At 40.1% G+C, this 15380-nt stretch overlaps 1 protein-coding gene across 1 annotated transcript; it reads right to left on the reverse strand.

Annotated features, from left to right (window-relative positions):
- Positions 1-646: 646 nt before the first annotated feature.
- On the reverse strand, positions 647-6200 carry LOC107813883 (3-phosphoshikimate 1-carboxyvinyltransferase 1, chloroplastic). Its single transcript, NM_001325913.1, is given in 8 exon segments — positions 647-1161; positions 1295-1356; positions 2323-2533; positions 2683-2800; positions 2877-3091; positions 4118-4271; positions 4642-4886; positions 5750-6200. Coding segments are annotated over 8 exon segments (1557 nt in total). The 5' UTR covers positions 6083-6200; the 3' UTR covers positions 647-942.
- Between the last annotated feature and the right edge of the window lie 9180 nt (positions 6201-15380).

Consider the following 15380-nt stretch of genomic DNA (forward strand, 5'->3'; position numbering starts at 1 on the left):
AATATCATATAAAATTAAACACAAGAAGTATTAGATAATAGATATAACTAATTAAACAAGTAGTTGTCAAAATTTGGAAGAGATCCTAGATTGTCTCAACCCATATTAACATCTAAATGGAAAATAACGAAAAGTCAAAATTTAGTGTCTTCGTTAGTTAAGATCCTAAATTTCCTTCTGCCAGAGAAACGAAGGCGGGCTTTCTAATTTCTATTGGACTTGTGTTATCTAGAAAAAATCAAGAAATCCATTAGAATATTATGTCAATTTTTCATTTTCTTGATATGCATCAGAATTTAAGCTTCTAAATTCTAATTAATACTCCGAGGAAACATTAACTAAAGCAATTCAAGTGTAATACAAGTTAATAACATATACTTTGATTAAAAGCTTCTCTACATCTCTGGTTTATCTCTCTTATATTTGTTCAACTTTATTTTACAATATGTTACCATCTCTAAAATTCATTTTTCATCAATAGTCTTCTAGTTATACTAATTTTGTTTATATTATACTAATTTTGTTAGCAGCAGAGCATCTTAGGAACACCACAGAAAGTTTAGTGCATATAATGAAGTAGCATCACTAGGCTGGCTATATAGTCTGTACTCTGTAGCTGGAGAAAAATTACTGAATCACATTCTCATTTAAATTCAATCGATTTTTAATAAAGATAAAGGTAATTGTGTCCCTCATGTTCAAAATAGTACTTACTTCTTATACAGCACCATGCTAGTTCATCTTAACTCTATAGTACACATACATGTCTTCTGGACAAAAGAAAGCAGCTCAACTTCAACAAATACAATGAACATCATCATCACATGACAAATCAAAAGGAGTTGAAAGCTTGGATCAAAGCTTTTCTTTTCCGGTATGGACACCATTGTTGTCAAACTGGTGCATAGTCTCCCTTTTTCAAAATTCTTAATGGGAGGTGGTTTAATGCTTGGAGTACTGCTGGAGAACGTCAAAGTAGTTGGGGAAGGTTTTGCGAGTACAACCGGGGTCCTTAATGGTGACTGGAACATCTGCACAAGCAGCAAGAGAGAAAGCCATGGCCATTCTGTGATCATCATATGTATCAATTTCCGTTACGTTTAACTTTTCAGGTGGAGTGATTATGCAGTAGTCTGACCCTTCTACAACTGTTGCACCCAACTGAAATTTCATCCAAAATGTCAAGACTAAGAAAAACAAAATAATTGATGGAATGAAATTTCAAAGAGAATTTCTTCAAGACTACACTAGGCTTGTTAGCTGCAAATGCCATGAAACCAGCTAAGAAGCTTACCTTCCTAAGTTCGGTACATATGGCAATCATCCGCTCAGTTTCCTTAACTCTCCAGCTAGCAACTGACCAGAGAAAAGAGGAGTATGTAAGAAGTATAGCACAATAAAGAAAGAAAGTGAGGAAAATAATATCACAAAAATGCTCAGCTCAAATGAAAATCCGCAACACTTTAACCCATGCTTTATGACCCCACAATTCATTCCAACAAAATTCTTTATTCTCGTAAGGTCTTCAAACAGTTCAATATGTACTGTTGTTTCTGATTTCCCATATACATCAATGACAAACTATAAACACCTACTTCCCACTAGAAAGATATTGAGACTCGGCAAACCCTACTCGTAATATGGAGAAACATGATACTCAATCGAGCCTAAAAGTTAAGGATACACCACTACATCTGATACCCACCCAAACCCAGGTCCATGTAATATTGCCGACTCAACAAGAACACTATCTGACAGTTCCGTGTTTCATGGAGGCATTTCAAATTTCAATTCAAGAAATTCAGCAACCCAGATTGAGCAAAATGGTTAACATGATGATGATATTAAACGATGTTTTCTTTTTCTTTTCTCCCTCAGCTTCCCAATAGGCATTTAACCATCATAAACACCAAATTTTAAGAGGAAAAAGCAAATCTATCTAGAAAAATTCCATGATGCATGCCATATTAAATCTCAAGTATATCAAAGAGGTAACATAACAAAGGACAACAAACATATATCAAAGTTTCTGTAGCAACCCAGAGATGGTGAGGCAGAGAGCCATTCCTATTAGGATAGAATTAACAGGACAGAAAATTGCCAAGGCTAGGTCAATTTTCTTCCCTTCTCCTCAGACCCCTTAAACTACCTAGAGAAACCTATTTGCACATTTTAGTCAGGTTATCACGGTATTTTAACTCATCATGCAGGGAAATACTTTCATATTGAAGAATAGTGCCCCAGGTTCCAATCATCTAAGAATTATATCTTAAAAAGAACTTCAATTAGATTTGATTTCCCAGGAAACAAGGTTAGGCATACCATCTCTTATGGCAGTAGGACCATCAGCAAAAAGTGCAACTACAGCAAGAGTCATGGCAACATCTGGCATTTTGTTCATGTTAACGTCAACAGCCCGCAAATGTTTCATTCCAGAAGAGTTCCTTGGAGGTCCTTTAACCGTGACACTGTTCTCTGTCCATGTAACTTCTGCCCCCATCTTTTCGAGGACCTCAGCAAACTTAACATCCCCCTTCACAAAGGAAATATAAAGATCCAGAGTAAGACCCTGGTTAGAAAATATAAAAATAATGTATATCATCCTTATGCAGTCATAGACTAAGATGTAGGCCACGCGCTATCCAACTCTTACTTTTTAGTACTTGTACAAAAATATCATACCTGTAAACTGCTTGTTCCACAACCTTCAACAGTGACAGTTCCACCTGTGACAGCTGCACCCGCCAAAAAGTAGCTAGCACTTGAGGCATCTCCTTCAACATATGCTTTTCCAGGAGACCTATGATATTTGTGTAATTGTTAGTTTCATCGGTCCGTGGAACCATATTATCGACACAGCATGAAAACTGACTTACTTGTACTTCTGACCTCCTCGAACCAAGAATTTATCCCAGCTACTAGTGTGCTCCACAGAGACACCAAATCGCTCCATCAACTTCAGTGTCATTTCAACATAAGGTACAGAAATTAGTTTGTCAATTATTTCAATCTCCACATCTCCAAGAGCCAGAGGAGCAGCCATCAGCAAAGCAGTCAGGTATTGGCTGCTAATAGATCCAGAGAGCTTTACCTGATAGATAGAAAGGGAGTGTAACTTAGCAAGAACTAAGTAAGTTGGTAATATTATATCTGAGTAGTGAACCACAGACAACATATGAATTATGATTCATCAATATGATGTTAAGAAACGATTGCAGAATCTATCTTTAATTTAGTAGCAGTAGCAAGGGATGTGAAAGAGATCAAATGGAGGGGGCAACAGACTTTTGGAGGAAACAAAGCCAAAATAAAGGGGACCACAAGTTACTTGAAAGTTTTACACTCTGCCTTTCGCGTTTAGGACTTCTTGTTAAGTGGATAGAAACTGGAGTTGCCTTGTTTGTTAAAATGTTCAGTAGTTCTACAAAATAAAAACAAAACGAAAGAAAATGAAAACTCAGATGGAAAGAAAATGTATCTGTTAAGACACAATTAAATGAAATAGAAGTGTCCCCTCTCTTGTAGCTTAAGCTTTTTAGGTGAGGCTGTTCACATAATTCAATATTAGGATGAGGTTTTGGGTTCAAGTCTTACCGTCACTCATTGTGAAAAAAGTATTTCCCATGTGCTTGGCCAAGAAAAAAATCAGGTTGTATGTGAGAAAGCAAGTTAAGACAATTAAATATTTAATAAATACAAGTGTCATCTCTCTATCACATTAAGTTTTTAGATGAGGCAATCCACATAATTCAAATTCAAATAAATAAATAGAAGTGTTCAAACAATATTAATTCAAATATTGAGCTTAAAAACTCCCCTTTTTATTTCATGATAGTATACAGTATACTAATTAGATCTATTTTTGGCATAGGAACATCATAAAATTGAGATATGATACAATAGGAATAATAGAAGTCCCCGCAAGACACACAGGGAAAAATTGTATCTAAATACATCGGTAACTCATTGTATCCAACTGATGAGTCATGAGAGGCATCTTTCGGTATTTAACTTTCAAGCTATCATTATTTCGATAGTACCATTCCTACAGTTTAAGACAACAGGCTATCATTTACTAACATTATACATGTGGACATAACAAAATTATCATCCTCACCTTCCCTCCAGGAAGACCTCCCTTGCTGACTATCCGAACTGGGGGACAATTTGTACCAAGGAAACAATCAACCTCTGCGCCAAGCTGCTTAAGACCATCAACCAAATCACCAATCGGTCTCTCTCTCATCCTAGGGACTCCATCAAGTACATATCTGTAGAACATAAACTATTCATGGAGTTACTACTTGAGGTAACATTTTCTAGACCCAAAAAAGAAGCAAGTTCCACTAAGAAGTATTTGAAAGATGGTAAAACACATGACCTTTGAAGACCTAACTGACATCTATTAATCACCAAGCGGCAACCATTATCTCAACAAAAAACAGATTAAATTATCAATGTACATTTCAAAAACTTTTGCCACCAATACCTAAACACAATTCATGAAGACTATCAAAATGGCTTCAAAAGCAACAACCTCCAAAACAAAAAACACAAAGAAACAAAACCAAAGAAGAAAAAAAAGGAAAGCAAAGAGAGACAAAAACCAAAAGAAGTACGGAGAAGGAACGATTTGAATACCTAGAATGTCCACCAGCTACAGTAACTGCTGCCGTCAATGGCCGCATTGCTGTTCCTGCATTTCCAAGGAATAGTTGGATTTCTTCCTCAGACTTCTTGCCGACAGGAAACTGCCCACCACAACCTTCCACGATTGCTCGTTGGTTTTCATTGTCATCTTCTACATGAAGTCCAAGTGTTTTCAACGCGCCAAGCATGTAATGAATGTCATCACTACTCAGTAAATTATCAACAACAGTCCTTCCCTGAAATTCAAGTGCGAGTGACATGTAATGGAAGCACAAGGTTGTAAATAATGTATATCAAGAATACGAAAGAATGAAAATGTCACACGACAATTAAAGAACAAAGAAACATGGATAAAATGATCGTCTTATGCAGCTTAAAGAGGTTGACGGTTGTCTATTTGTTTAATTATACTGTATCAGTTGTTCAGGTCACCTTCAGTTTGGAAAGAGAGTTCCCAGTTGATTAGGACAGCCTATACCAAGAGTAAACCGTTGCTTTCAAGTTTCAACCCTTTCTATACCAAGAGTAAACCGTTGCTTTCAAGTTTCAACCCTTTGCTCCCTTTCACAATGAAAATGTTTATTACAGTATTTGATTACCAAAAGGTTTTCCTCAATTGTTTCCACCAAAATGGGCATTTTCCTTTGTAAATATCCCAACTCTTATCTAATTTTGATTGTTTCAATCACTGCTTAGACATTGTTGTCAACTTTTACTACCAAAAAATATCACCAAAACATTACTCCACGCGACCACGCCCTATCCTAAACTATATACAATAACCATGGTTCACCAACTTTTCACCAATTTTTATACCCAACCAAACACTAGAAAATGATCAAGAAAGTAATCTTCTAAGAGAAACATTTCCTCCATAGAAAAAGTAGTCCTAATGTTTACCAGATGCCAAATAAAAGACCAAACACACCATGAACACACTTGCACATTCAACTAACTATACCAAAGAGAAAAAGACCAAATCTTCAAGTCAATTAAGTCCACAACCCATCAAAGATATTGCAATCCACAACGCAGCATCCACCAATCAAACTCAAAAACAAAAGAAATAAAAAAAAAAAAAAAAAGTTGGCAACTTTACCTTAGAAAGGGCAGCAAGAAGGAGAATACGATTGGAAAGGGATTTAGAACCAGGCAATTTAACAGTGCCTGATATATCTTTGATGGGTTGCAGCACAATCTCGTTGGGCTTCTGTGCAGTGACCACTGATGCAGAAATCCTAAAAGGTGACTTTGCCACCCTCAGAACTGAATCTTCCTTGGACACCCACAAAGATTTTGCTGAATTTTGGGTTATTTTCTTTGATCCAATGAAGATAGAATGCGAAAAAAGAGGAACCTTTTGGGTTTTAGGAAGATAGGAATTAAGATTAGGGGTCCGTATCCCTTGCCCCATGCTGCTAATCTGTGCCATTGCTGCAAAAAATTTCACTCCCTTTGTGTTCTTAGAAACAAAACTTTGGCTTGTTTTCTCAAAGTTAGAAATTTTCAACTACTATAAGAAAATGGTAGAGACGGTAGGTAGATTGAAGACTGCTGGGGTTGGGGGGCGGGTGCACGTTAGGCTTAAGCACATATAAGGAGTCCTACAATGTCAGTGTCATTAGCGCTTCACCAACCACCTTTTGCCTCTCAATTTTTTAGCTTCAAGCCATCAAAGGGTTGTTGAGGATTACTTTTGTTTTGAGGGGGTAGTTGTGCATTTGACATTTGCTCTTTTAGTCATCATATACTATTGACTTTAATATACAAATCGACACATTTATTTGAGTGATCTTGCAAAATTGGTCCCTTGATTTTCAATTTTCTAACCAAACATTTTTACCTTGTGGCTTGCCTTTTTTATCCTTGTCGATATCAGGTATTCACATTGGGACTCGACTAATTTGAATTCGTGCTAGAAAATTCTATTTTGGAGTAAAATATTTCCTACCAATGACAGACTCGAATCTGATACTTTTGGTTAAAGATTAATGAGTGCTTTCCGCCCCATTACAACCTCCCGGGTAGAGCACACCCCTCTTTGCATGGATTAGCCCGATTGGGCATCAAATACAATTGCCATATAATTATTTCAATAGTATATAGGCCTCTCTTTTATGAAATTTTGAGTAAGAAATTTTATTTTCCATACGCCAAATCAACTTGTTCATTTTCGAAAAATATTTCAAGAGTAGTCAATTTATGTTAATAAAAGTTTGGCTACTCAAATATTCGATAAAGTAATAATTCCTTTTTTGAGTTGTGTGTATTTTGTGGTAGGTGGTATTTCTTCTTTTACCTTTTTTTAACTCCCTTGGAGGATGGAAATTGCTTGATAAATCTTGTCTCAATTAGTAGGTGAGAGTCTTTATGTTTTTATGTTTGAACCCCAGAAAGCCACAAATGAGCAAACCAAGATGAAATTACATTTTTACCTTTAGAAGCCAATTGATTTTTTGTTTACTGCTCCAGATCTGTGCTTAAGACTAATTGTTCTTCAACCAGTTGTAAAAAAATAGTACGAAGTCATTGTTACGACCCGAATTTCTCATTATTGGGAGTCGTGATAGCGCCTACTAGTGAAAGCTAGGCAAGCCAACTATTCCGATTAATTTACCTTTTTTTTCTATTTTTAACCCCTTAACAATTTTAAGTCAACATATCATAAACAACGGAAAATAATAATGCGGAAGAAAGAAATTCACATTTAAGCTAATACCAATGCGAATCCATAAACATAACCACCCAGAACTGGTGTCACAATCTCACGGACTATCTAAGAATACTACAAATAGGGTCCGAACAAAGTAAATATATGTCTGTCTCTGAAATAGTAAAGAACAGAAGAAAACTAGATAGGAAGGGGACGTCAAGGCCTGCGGACGCCTGCATGACTACCTCGGGTCTCCTGATGGACTGAAGGCAACAACCTCTAGTTAAGGTCAGTATGCTCCAGTACCGGGATCTGCACAAAAGAGCGCAGAGTGTAGCATCAGCACAACCGACCACATGTACTGGTAAGTGTCGATCCTAACCTCGGCAAAGTAGTGACGAGGCTAGGACACAACAATTAACATAACCTGCAGTTAAACAGTACCTAGCAGAATAACAATAATAGAAGCAATTCAAAAGTAACGGGGGATGGGTAACATGTTATGGGGGAAATACCAACGTAAAGAATCACAGTAATAGTGGAATAAGACAATTAAGCTAATTGAACCGAAACAGTAAGAAATCAAAATGAACAGGCAATAAGTGCACGGCATCACCCTTCGTGCTTTTACTCTCAAATCTCACCAATGCAATCAAGTAATGAAAATGTGCACGACATCACCCTTTGTGCTTTATCTCTCTTCCTCACCATGTAAATATTAGAAATGTGCACGACATCACCCTTCGTGCTTTATCTCTCTTCCTCACCATGTACATCAATATCAATAAAAATGTACACAGCATCACCTTTCGTGCTTTATCACTCTTTCCTCACGATATGCATAAATACGAATATGCACGGCATCACCCTTCGTGCTTTATCTCTCTTTCCTCACCCAAACAATAGCAACAACAACATCCCGGTAAGGAAATCAACAACAAGAATAAAGACATCCCGGCAAGGGAATCAACAGTAAGAAATAAATACGTCCCGGCAAGGGAAATCAGCTATAACCAAACTTGTACCAACACTTAACTTCACAAACAAAACCTCAACTGGAGCCAATGCTCAACAATAAACAAATACCTCAAGATAATCATAAGTCTTGCTCAACACAGAGAATAAACAATTTAGGTAATTGTAGTACTTATTAAGAAATACAACGATTACAATTTAACTCACGGGCATGCTCGACAACGACGTATAGGTACTCGTCACCACACCTATACGTCATACACTACACTAGCACATAGCAAATAAAGCACAATACCTATTCCCTCAAACTAAGGTTAGACCCAACACTTACCTCGAACTTCCACGGCCAACTCAAGCCTCAAACATCGCTTTTCCTTTAGAATTCACCTCCAATTTACTTGTATCTAGCCCAAATTAATTTAACAACATCAATAAATGCTAAAGAATTCATACTCAGTGCTTAATTATAGGTTTTCTATCATTTTTCCCAAAAAATCAAAAATCAACAACGAGCCCGCTTGGTCAAAACTCGAGGTTCTGATCAAAACCCGATCACCCATTCACCCACGAGCCCCAATATACAATTAGTTTCGAAATCCGACCTCAAAACAAGGTCTAAATTCTAATAATTCAAAAAGCCCTAACTCTACCCAAATTCCCAACTTCTACCATAAAAACCCTAGATTTTTGGATGAAGATTGATGCAATGCAATAGGAAATCGAACGAAAAAGGTTTAAAACCTGTGATGACCCGGCCAGTCGTCTCATAAGTTATCGCTCTATTTCCCCCATTTCTACTTCTTATTGCTTTGTCTATCGGTTCTATATGTGATCGGGTTGGTTGGCTCGGGTTCGGAAAGGTTTTGGTAAGGTTTGAGACACTTAGGGGTCGTTTGGTATGAGGTATTAGAAAAATAATGCAAGCATTAGCTCTATGCATTACTAATACCTTGCTTGGTATATTTTTTTCAACATGTGTATAACTAATACTTGTTAGTTATACATCATACTTGGTATTATCCTATGCATTTGTAATGCATAGAAAACCATGGCATTAGTAATACCAAGGCTATTAATGCATGCATTAGTATGTTTAAAGACAAATTTGTCCTTAAAGTCCTTTAAAGCTAGAGAATATGGAGGGCATTTTTGTAAACAACTATTTTTCTTAAAAATTATGCAATGGATTATAATTTTGATACACCACACCAAACAGTAGATAAGAAATAATATATGCACAACTAATGCTTGCATTACTAACACATGCATTACTAATACACCTTATTCCGCATTATTCTTATACATCCTACCAAATCACCCCTTAGTCTCTTTTGAGGAAGCTTAAGTTGGAAAAGTCAACCGGATATTGACTTATGTGTTAGAGGGCTCGTATGTGAATTCCGACGGTTCGGATAGCTTCGGGAGGTGATTTGAAACTTAGGAGAGTGATCGGAATGTGTTTTGGAGGTCCGATGTAGATTTAGGCTTGAATTGGCGAAATTGAATTTTTGGCGTTTTCCGATTGATAGGTGAGATTTTTATATAGGAGTCGGAATAGAATTCCAAGAGTTGCAGTAGTTTCGTTGTGTCATTTGGGATGTGTGTGCAAAATTTCAGGACATTCGGACGTGGTTTGGTTGGGTTTTTGATTAAATGCGTAATTCGGAAAAATTTGGAAACTTAGGCTTGAATCTGATGTGTTTTGGTTAATCCGATGTTGTTTGAGGTGTTTTGCTTTTGGTTGAGGTCCCGGGGGCCTCGGGGTGGTTTCAGATGGTTGACGGAGAGTTTGGAATTTTTGTAGAAGCTGCAGATTTTCTGCTTCTGGTATTTCCGCACCTGCAGTTGGGGACCGCGGTTGGATAGATTCGACGCGAGTGGAAGCCGATTCGAGGGGCAAAGGCGTCGCGGGCTAGAGATTTGACCGAATTAAGGTGAGTAATGATTGTAAATGATATCCTGAGGGTATGAAACCCCGGATTGCACATCGTTGTACTATATTGAGGTGACGCACACGCTATGACGAACGTGGGGTCATGCACTGTTAGGGATTGTGACTTAGTCTGCCCCAAATGACTATTTTACCGCGTATTTGACTGAAATCTATTTGTGTACATCATGTTTTGGGCTGAATGTCATATTTCGGCCTCGTGCCAACTATTTGAACCCTTAGGGGATTTTATTGATATTTCCTCATTGTTTTGACTTTATACTTGAACTCAGTCATGCTATATTCTACTGTTTTTCATAACTCAACCATGTTTGCTCTACTTTAACACTTAAGTGATATTTTAAATGATATTTTGGGCTGATCACTATGTTTTACTGTTGCCCGAGCGTTGTGAGATTCTGACTGAGTAAGGCCGAGGGACTATGTTGTGAGGAAACACCTGATTTTGATTATGAGGCCGAAGGCCTAGTCATGATGCCACGAGATGGCTTGATATTGCGATTGGGCCGTAAGGGGCCCCTCTAGGTGTCTACACACCCCCAATGAGCGCGGGTGCCCATTGTGATATGAGATATAGCCCGAGGGGCTAGTATTGTTCTGAGATATTGCCCGAGGGGCAGATTTGTTGATATTGTGCCCAATGGGGAACCTTTATGTGTTTATCTTTCTTATTTGTCTATCGTTTACCTGTTTAATTATTGAATAGGCATTTTATGAAGTTAAACTGAACTTATATGATTTTATATATCTTTACTGAATCACTGTTTTTACCTCTTTTACTGCTTCATTATAGCCTGTAATGTGCCTTAAGTGTTTTCATATCTCTTAGTCATTTATTTATAATTATTACTCACTTAGTTAGAGTACTCACTTTACTCCCTGTACCCCATGTGCAGATTCAGGTGTTGCTGATCCTGCTAGTGAGAGTTGGAGCTCCCGGCAGACTTCGGAGTCCACGAGGTAGTTGTTTGGCGTCCGCAGTCCCGTGTTTCTCCCCCTTTATCTCATTTTATCTCTTTTTCAGTTATTCTGTAATAGTTTAGTAGGCTTTTCAGACTTGTGTTGGGATTGATAGATGCTCATGACTAGTGACACCCTAGTATCGGGCTGTGTTGGGTTGTGTTCCACAAATTATTTGTATTGTCACTGCTTACTTTTTATTTATATCATTTTAAGACTAACGCTTATTGTTTAATTGCTTAAAATAGAATTGGAAATGTGTCGGCTGGCCTTGTCTTCACGAGAGGCGCCATCACTACCGGGTCCGAGTTTAGGGTCGTGACAAGTTGGTATCAAAGCCTAGGTTACTTAGGTCTCACGAGTCCTGAGTAGGTTTAGTAGAGTCTCGCGGATCGGTACGGAGACGTCTGTATTTATCCTTGAGAGGCTACAGAACCTTTAGGAAAAACTTCATATTCTTGAAGTTCTTGTCGTGCAAATTTGTTGATCCGAGTACTAAACTTATGTTATTCTATTCTCTCACGAGATGGTGAGGACACGTGCTACCGGTCAGGATAGACGTCCACCAGTACCACTAGGTGTGGCCACTAGAGGCCGAGGACACGGTCATGGTCGCAGTAGGGGCAGTGGTGTGGCCCATACAGCAGCCAGGGCAGTACCTGCAGATTCACTAGTCGCCCAGTTCTGGATCAGGTCCCAACTATGGACGCTCCAGTAGCACCAGCTCAGGCACCAGTTGTGCCCATTGTGATTTCGAGTCTTTAGGAGGCCTTGGCTCAGATTCTATCAGTATGCACTGGCCTAGCTCAGGCGGTCTCAGTTACTATAGCAGTAGATACTTCTCAGGCCGGAGGAGACACTCATACTCCCGCCACTCGCACAACTAAGTAGGTCATGCAGGGACTTCAGACGTCGGGGGCACATCCAGCCCAGCCGGTTGCAGCTGCTCAGAACTATGTAGTTCCTTCCATGCTAGAGGACGAGCAGCGTAGGTTGGAGAGGTTTGGTAGACTTCAGCCTCCGACCTTCAGTGGTTCAGAGGGCGAGGATGCCTAGGGTTTTTTGGATAAGTGTTAGAGGATGCTTCATACAGTGGGTATTCTGGAGACCAGCGGGGTCGCTTTCACTACTTATCAGTTTTCTAGAGCTGCCTTCACTTGGTGGGAGACTTTTGAGAGGCGTAGGCATGTTAGTGCAGCACTCCTTACTTGGCAGCAGTTCGCCGTTCTCTTTCTGGAGAAGTATGTGCTGCAGTCTCATAGAGAGGAGCTGCATAGGGAGTTTGAGTGGTTGCATCAGGGAGAGATGATTGTGACACAGTATGAGATGAGGTTCTCCGAGTTAGCTCGTCATGCTATTTGGTTGGTTCTGATAGATAGAGAGAGGATTAGGAGGTTTGTTGATGGCCTCACTTATCAGCTTCGTGTTCTCATGACCAGGGAGAGGGTGACTGGTGCTACTTTCGAGGAGGTTGTGAATATTGCCCGTGAGATTGAGTCTGTTCGTCTCCAGGAGTGAGCGGAGAAGGAGGCCAAGAGGTCTCGAGGAACTGGTAGTTACAGTGTACTCCTTCGAGAGGTCAGTTTCAGCACGACAGAGGTCATCCATTCAGGCATGCTCAACCAGCTCGCACAGGTTATCGTGGGGCATCATCGAGTCATGGTTCTCACAGTTCTCATCAGGGCCAGTCATCACTTAGTTCCCTTCCAGCTCAGAGTTCGTCCCGTGCTCTATCAGTTCAGGGCTTTTCCACGCAAGGTGTATCATCTAGCCATTCCGGTACTAGGGGTTCCCTTCAGTCCCATTCTCCAGCACCCGCGAGTTGCTATGAGTGTGGAGAGATGGGTCATATATGGAGGCAGTATCCTCGTCGTCTCACGGGTCCATCTCTGTAGAGGGGTCAGTCATCGGCTTCAGCGCCAGTTACTTCATCATCACCCACCCAACCAGCTAGGGGTAGAGGTCAGTCAGCTAGAGGCCGTCCCAAAGAGGGAGGTCGATCAGGTGGCGGTCAGGCCCATTTCTATGTACTTCTAGCTAGACTCGATGTTATTACTTCCGATGCTATCATTACAGGTATTGTTTCAGTCTTCCACAGAGATGCCTCTGTATTATTTGATCCTGGTTCTACCTTTTCTTATGTTTCATCATACTTTGCTCGTTATTTGGGTACGCCCCGTGAGTTTCTTGCTTCACCTATTCATGTATCTACTCTGGTGGGCATTACTGTTATTGTAGACCGTGTGTATCGGTCGTGTGTGGTGACTATTGGGGGTCCGGAGACCCGAGTAGATCTTTTACTATTATGTATGGTGGATTTCGATATTATTTTGGGCATGGATTGGTTATCTCCGTGTTGTGCTATTCTGGACTGTCATGCTAAGACAGTCATATTGGCTATACCGAGTGTGCCACGGATTGAGTGGCGAGGTTTGACTGATTATGTTCCCAGTAGAGTAATCTCATTCTTGAAAGCCCAGTGTATGGTTGGGAAGGGTTGTCTTTTGTATCTAGCCTTTGTGAGGGATGTAAGTGTAGAGACTCCTAGTATTGATTCTATTCCAATTGTGAGGGATTTTCCCGATGTGTTTCCTGCAGACCTATCGGGCATGCCACCGGACAAGGATGTTGATTTGGTATTGACTTGATGTCGGGAACTCAGCCCATTTCTATTTCGCCATATCGTATGGCACCAGCAGAGTTGAAGGAGTTAAAGAAGCAGCTTCAGAAACTCCCTGATAAGGGGTTCATTCGGCCTAGTGTGTCACCTTGGGGTGCTCCAATTATATTTGTGAAGAAGAAGGATGGCACTATGAGGATGTACATTGATTATAGGCAATTGAATAAAGTAACAGTTAAAAACAAGTATCCTTTGCCTCGCAGTGATGATTTATTCGACCAGCTGCAGGGAGCGAGAGTGTTCTCCAAGATTGATCCCCGTTCAGGTTATCACTAGTTGAAGATCACAGACTCGGATATTCTTAAGACGGCTTTCAAGACCCGATATGGTCATTATGAGTTCTTGGTGATGTCTTTTGGGCTGACCAGCGTTCATGCATTTGATGAACAGCGTGTTCTGGCCTTATCTCAACTCGTTAGTTATAGTCTTCATTGATGATATTCTAGTGTATTCGCATAGTCAGGAGGAGCACGCGGAGTATTTGAGAGTTGTGTTGCAGAGATTGAGGGAGGAGAAACTTTATGCAAAATTCTCCAAGTGTGAGTTTTGGCTCAGTTCAGTGGTTTTCTTGGTGCACGTGATGTCCAACGAGGCTATTCAGGTTGATCTGAAGAAGATAGAGGCAGTTCAGAGTTGGTCCAGACCGTCCTCAGCCACATATATTCGCAGTTTTCTTGGTTTGGCGAGTTATTATCGCCGGTTTGTTCAGGGATTCTCATCCATCGCATCTCCCTCGACCAAGTTGACTTAGAAGGGTGCTTCATTTATATGGTCGGATAAGTGTGAGAAGACCTTTCAGAAGCTCAAGACATCCTTGACCACTGCTCTAGTGTTAGATTTGCCATCAACTTCAAGTTCATATACCGTGTATTGTGATGCTTCAAGAGTTGGTATTGGGTGTGTATTGATGTAGGAGGGTAGAGTTATTGCTTATGCTTCTCGTCAGTTGAAGCCCCATGAGAAGAACTACCCCGTTCATGATTTGGAGTTGGCTGCCATTATGCACACATTGAAGATTTGGAGGCATTACTTGTATGGTGTGTCTTGTGAGGTATTTACTGATCATCATAGCCTCCAGCACTTGTTCAAGCAGAAGGATCTTAATTTGAGGCAGCAGAGGTGGTTGGAGTTGCTAAAGGATTATGACATCACTATATTGTACCATCCGGAAAAGGCCAATGTAGTGGCCGATGCTTTGAGCTGAAAGGCGGTGAGTATGGGGAGTTTGGCATGTATTCCAGTTGGGGAGAGACCTCTTGCAGTTGATGTTCAGGCATTGGCCAATCGGTTCGTGAGGTTAGATATTTCGGAGCCCAGTCGGGTATTGGCTTGTGTGGTTTCTCGGTCTTCCTTATATGAGCACTAGAGACCGGGTGACTTGCTACAGTGGATGGATATTCCAGAGTGGAAGTGGGAGCGGATCACTATGGACTTTGTAGTTGGACTTCCACAGACTTTGAAGAAGTTCGATGCTATTTGGGTGGTTGTGGATTGGCTGACCAAGTCGGCGC

Source organism: Nicotiana tabacum, chromosome 7, assembly GCF_000715075.1.
Source record: "Nicotiana tabacum cultivar K326 chromosome 7, ASM71507v2, whole genome shotgun sequence".
Taxonomy (NCBI): domain Eukaryota; kingdom Viridiplantae; phylum Streptophyta; class Magnoliopsida; order Solanales; family Solanaceae; genus Nicotiana; species Nicotiana tabacum.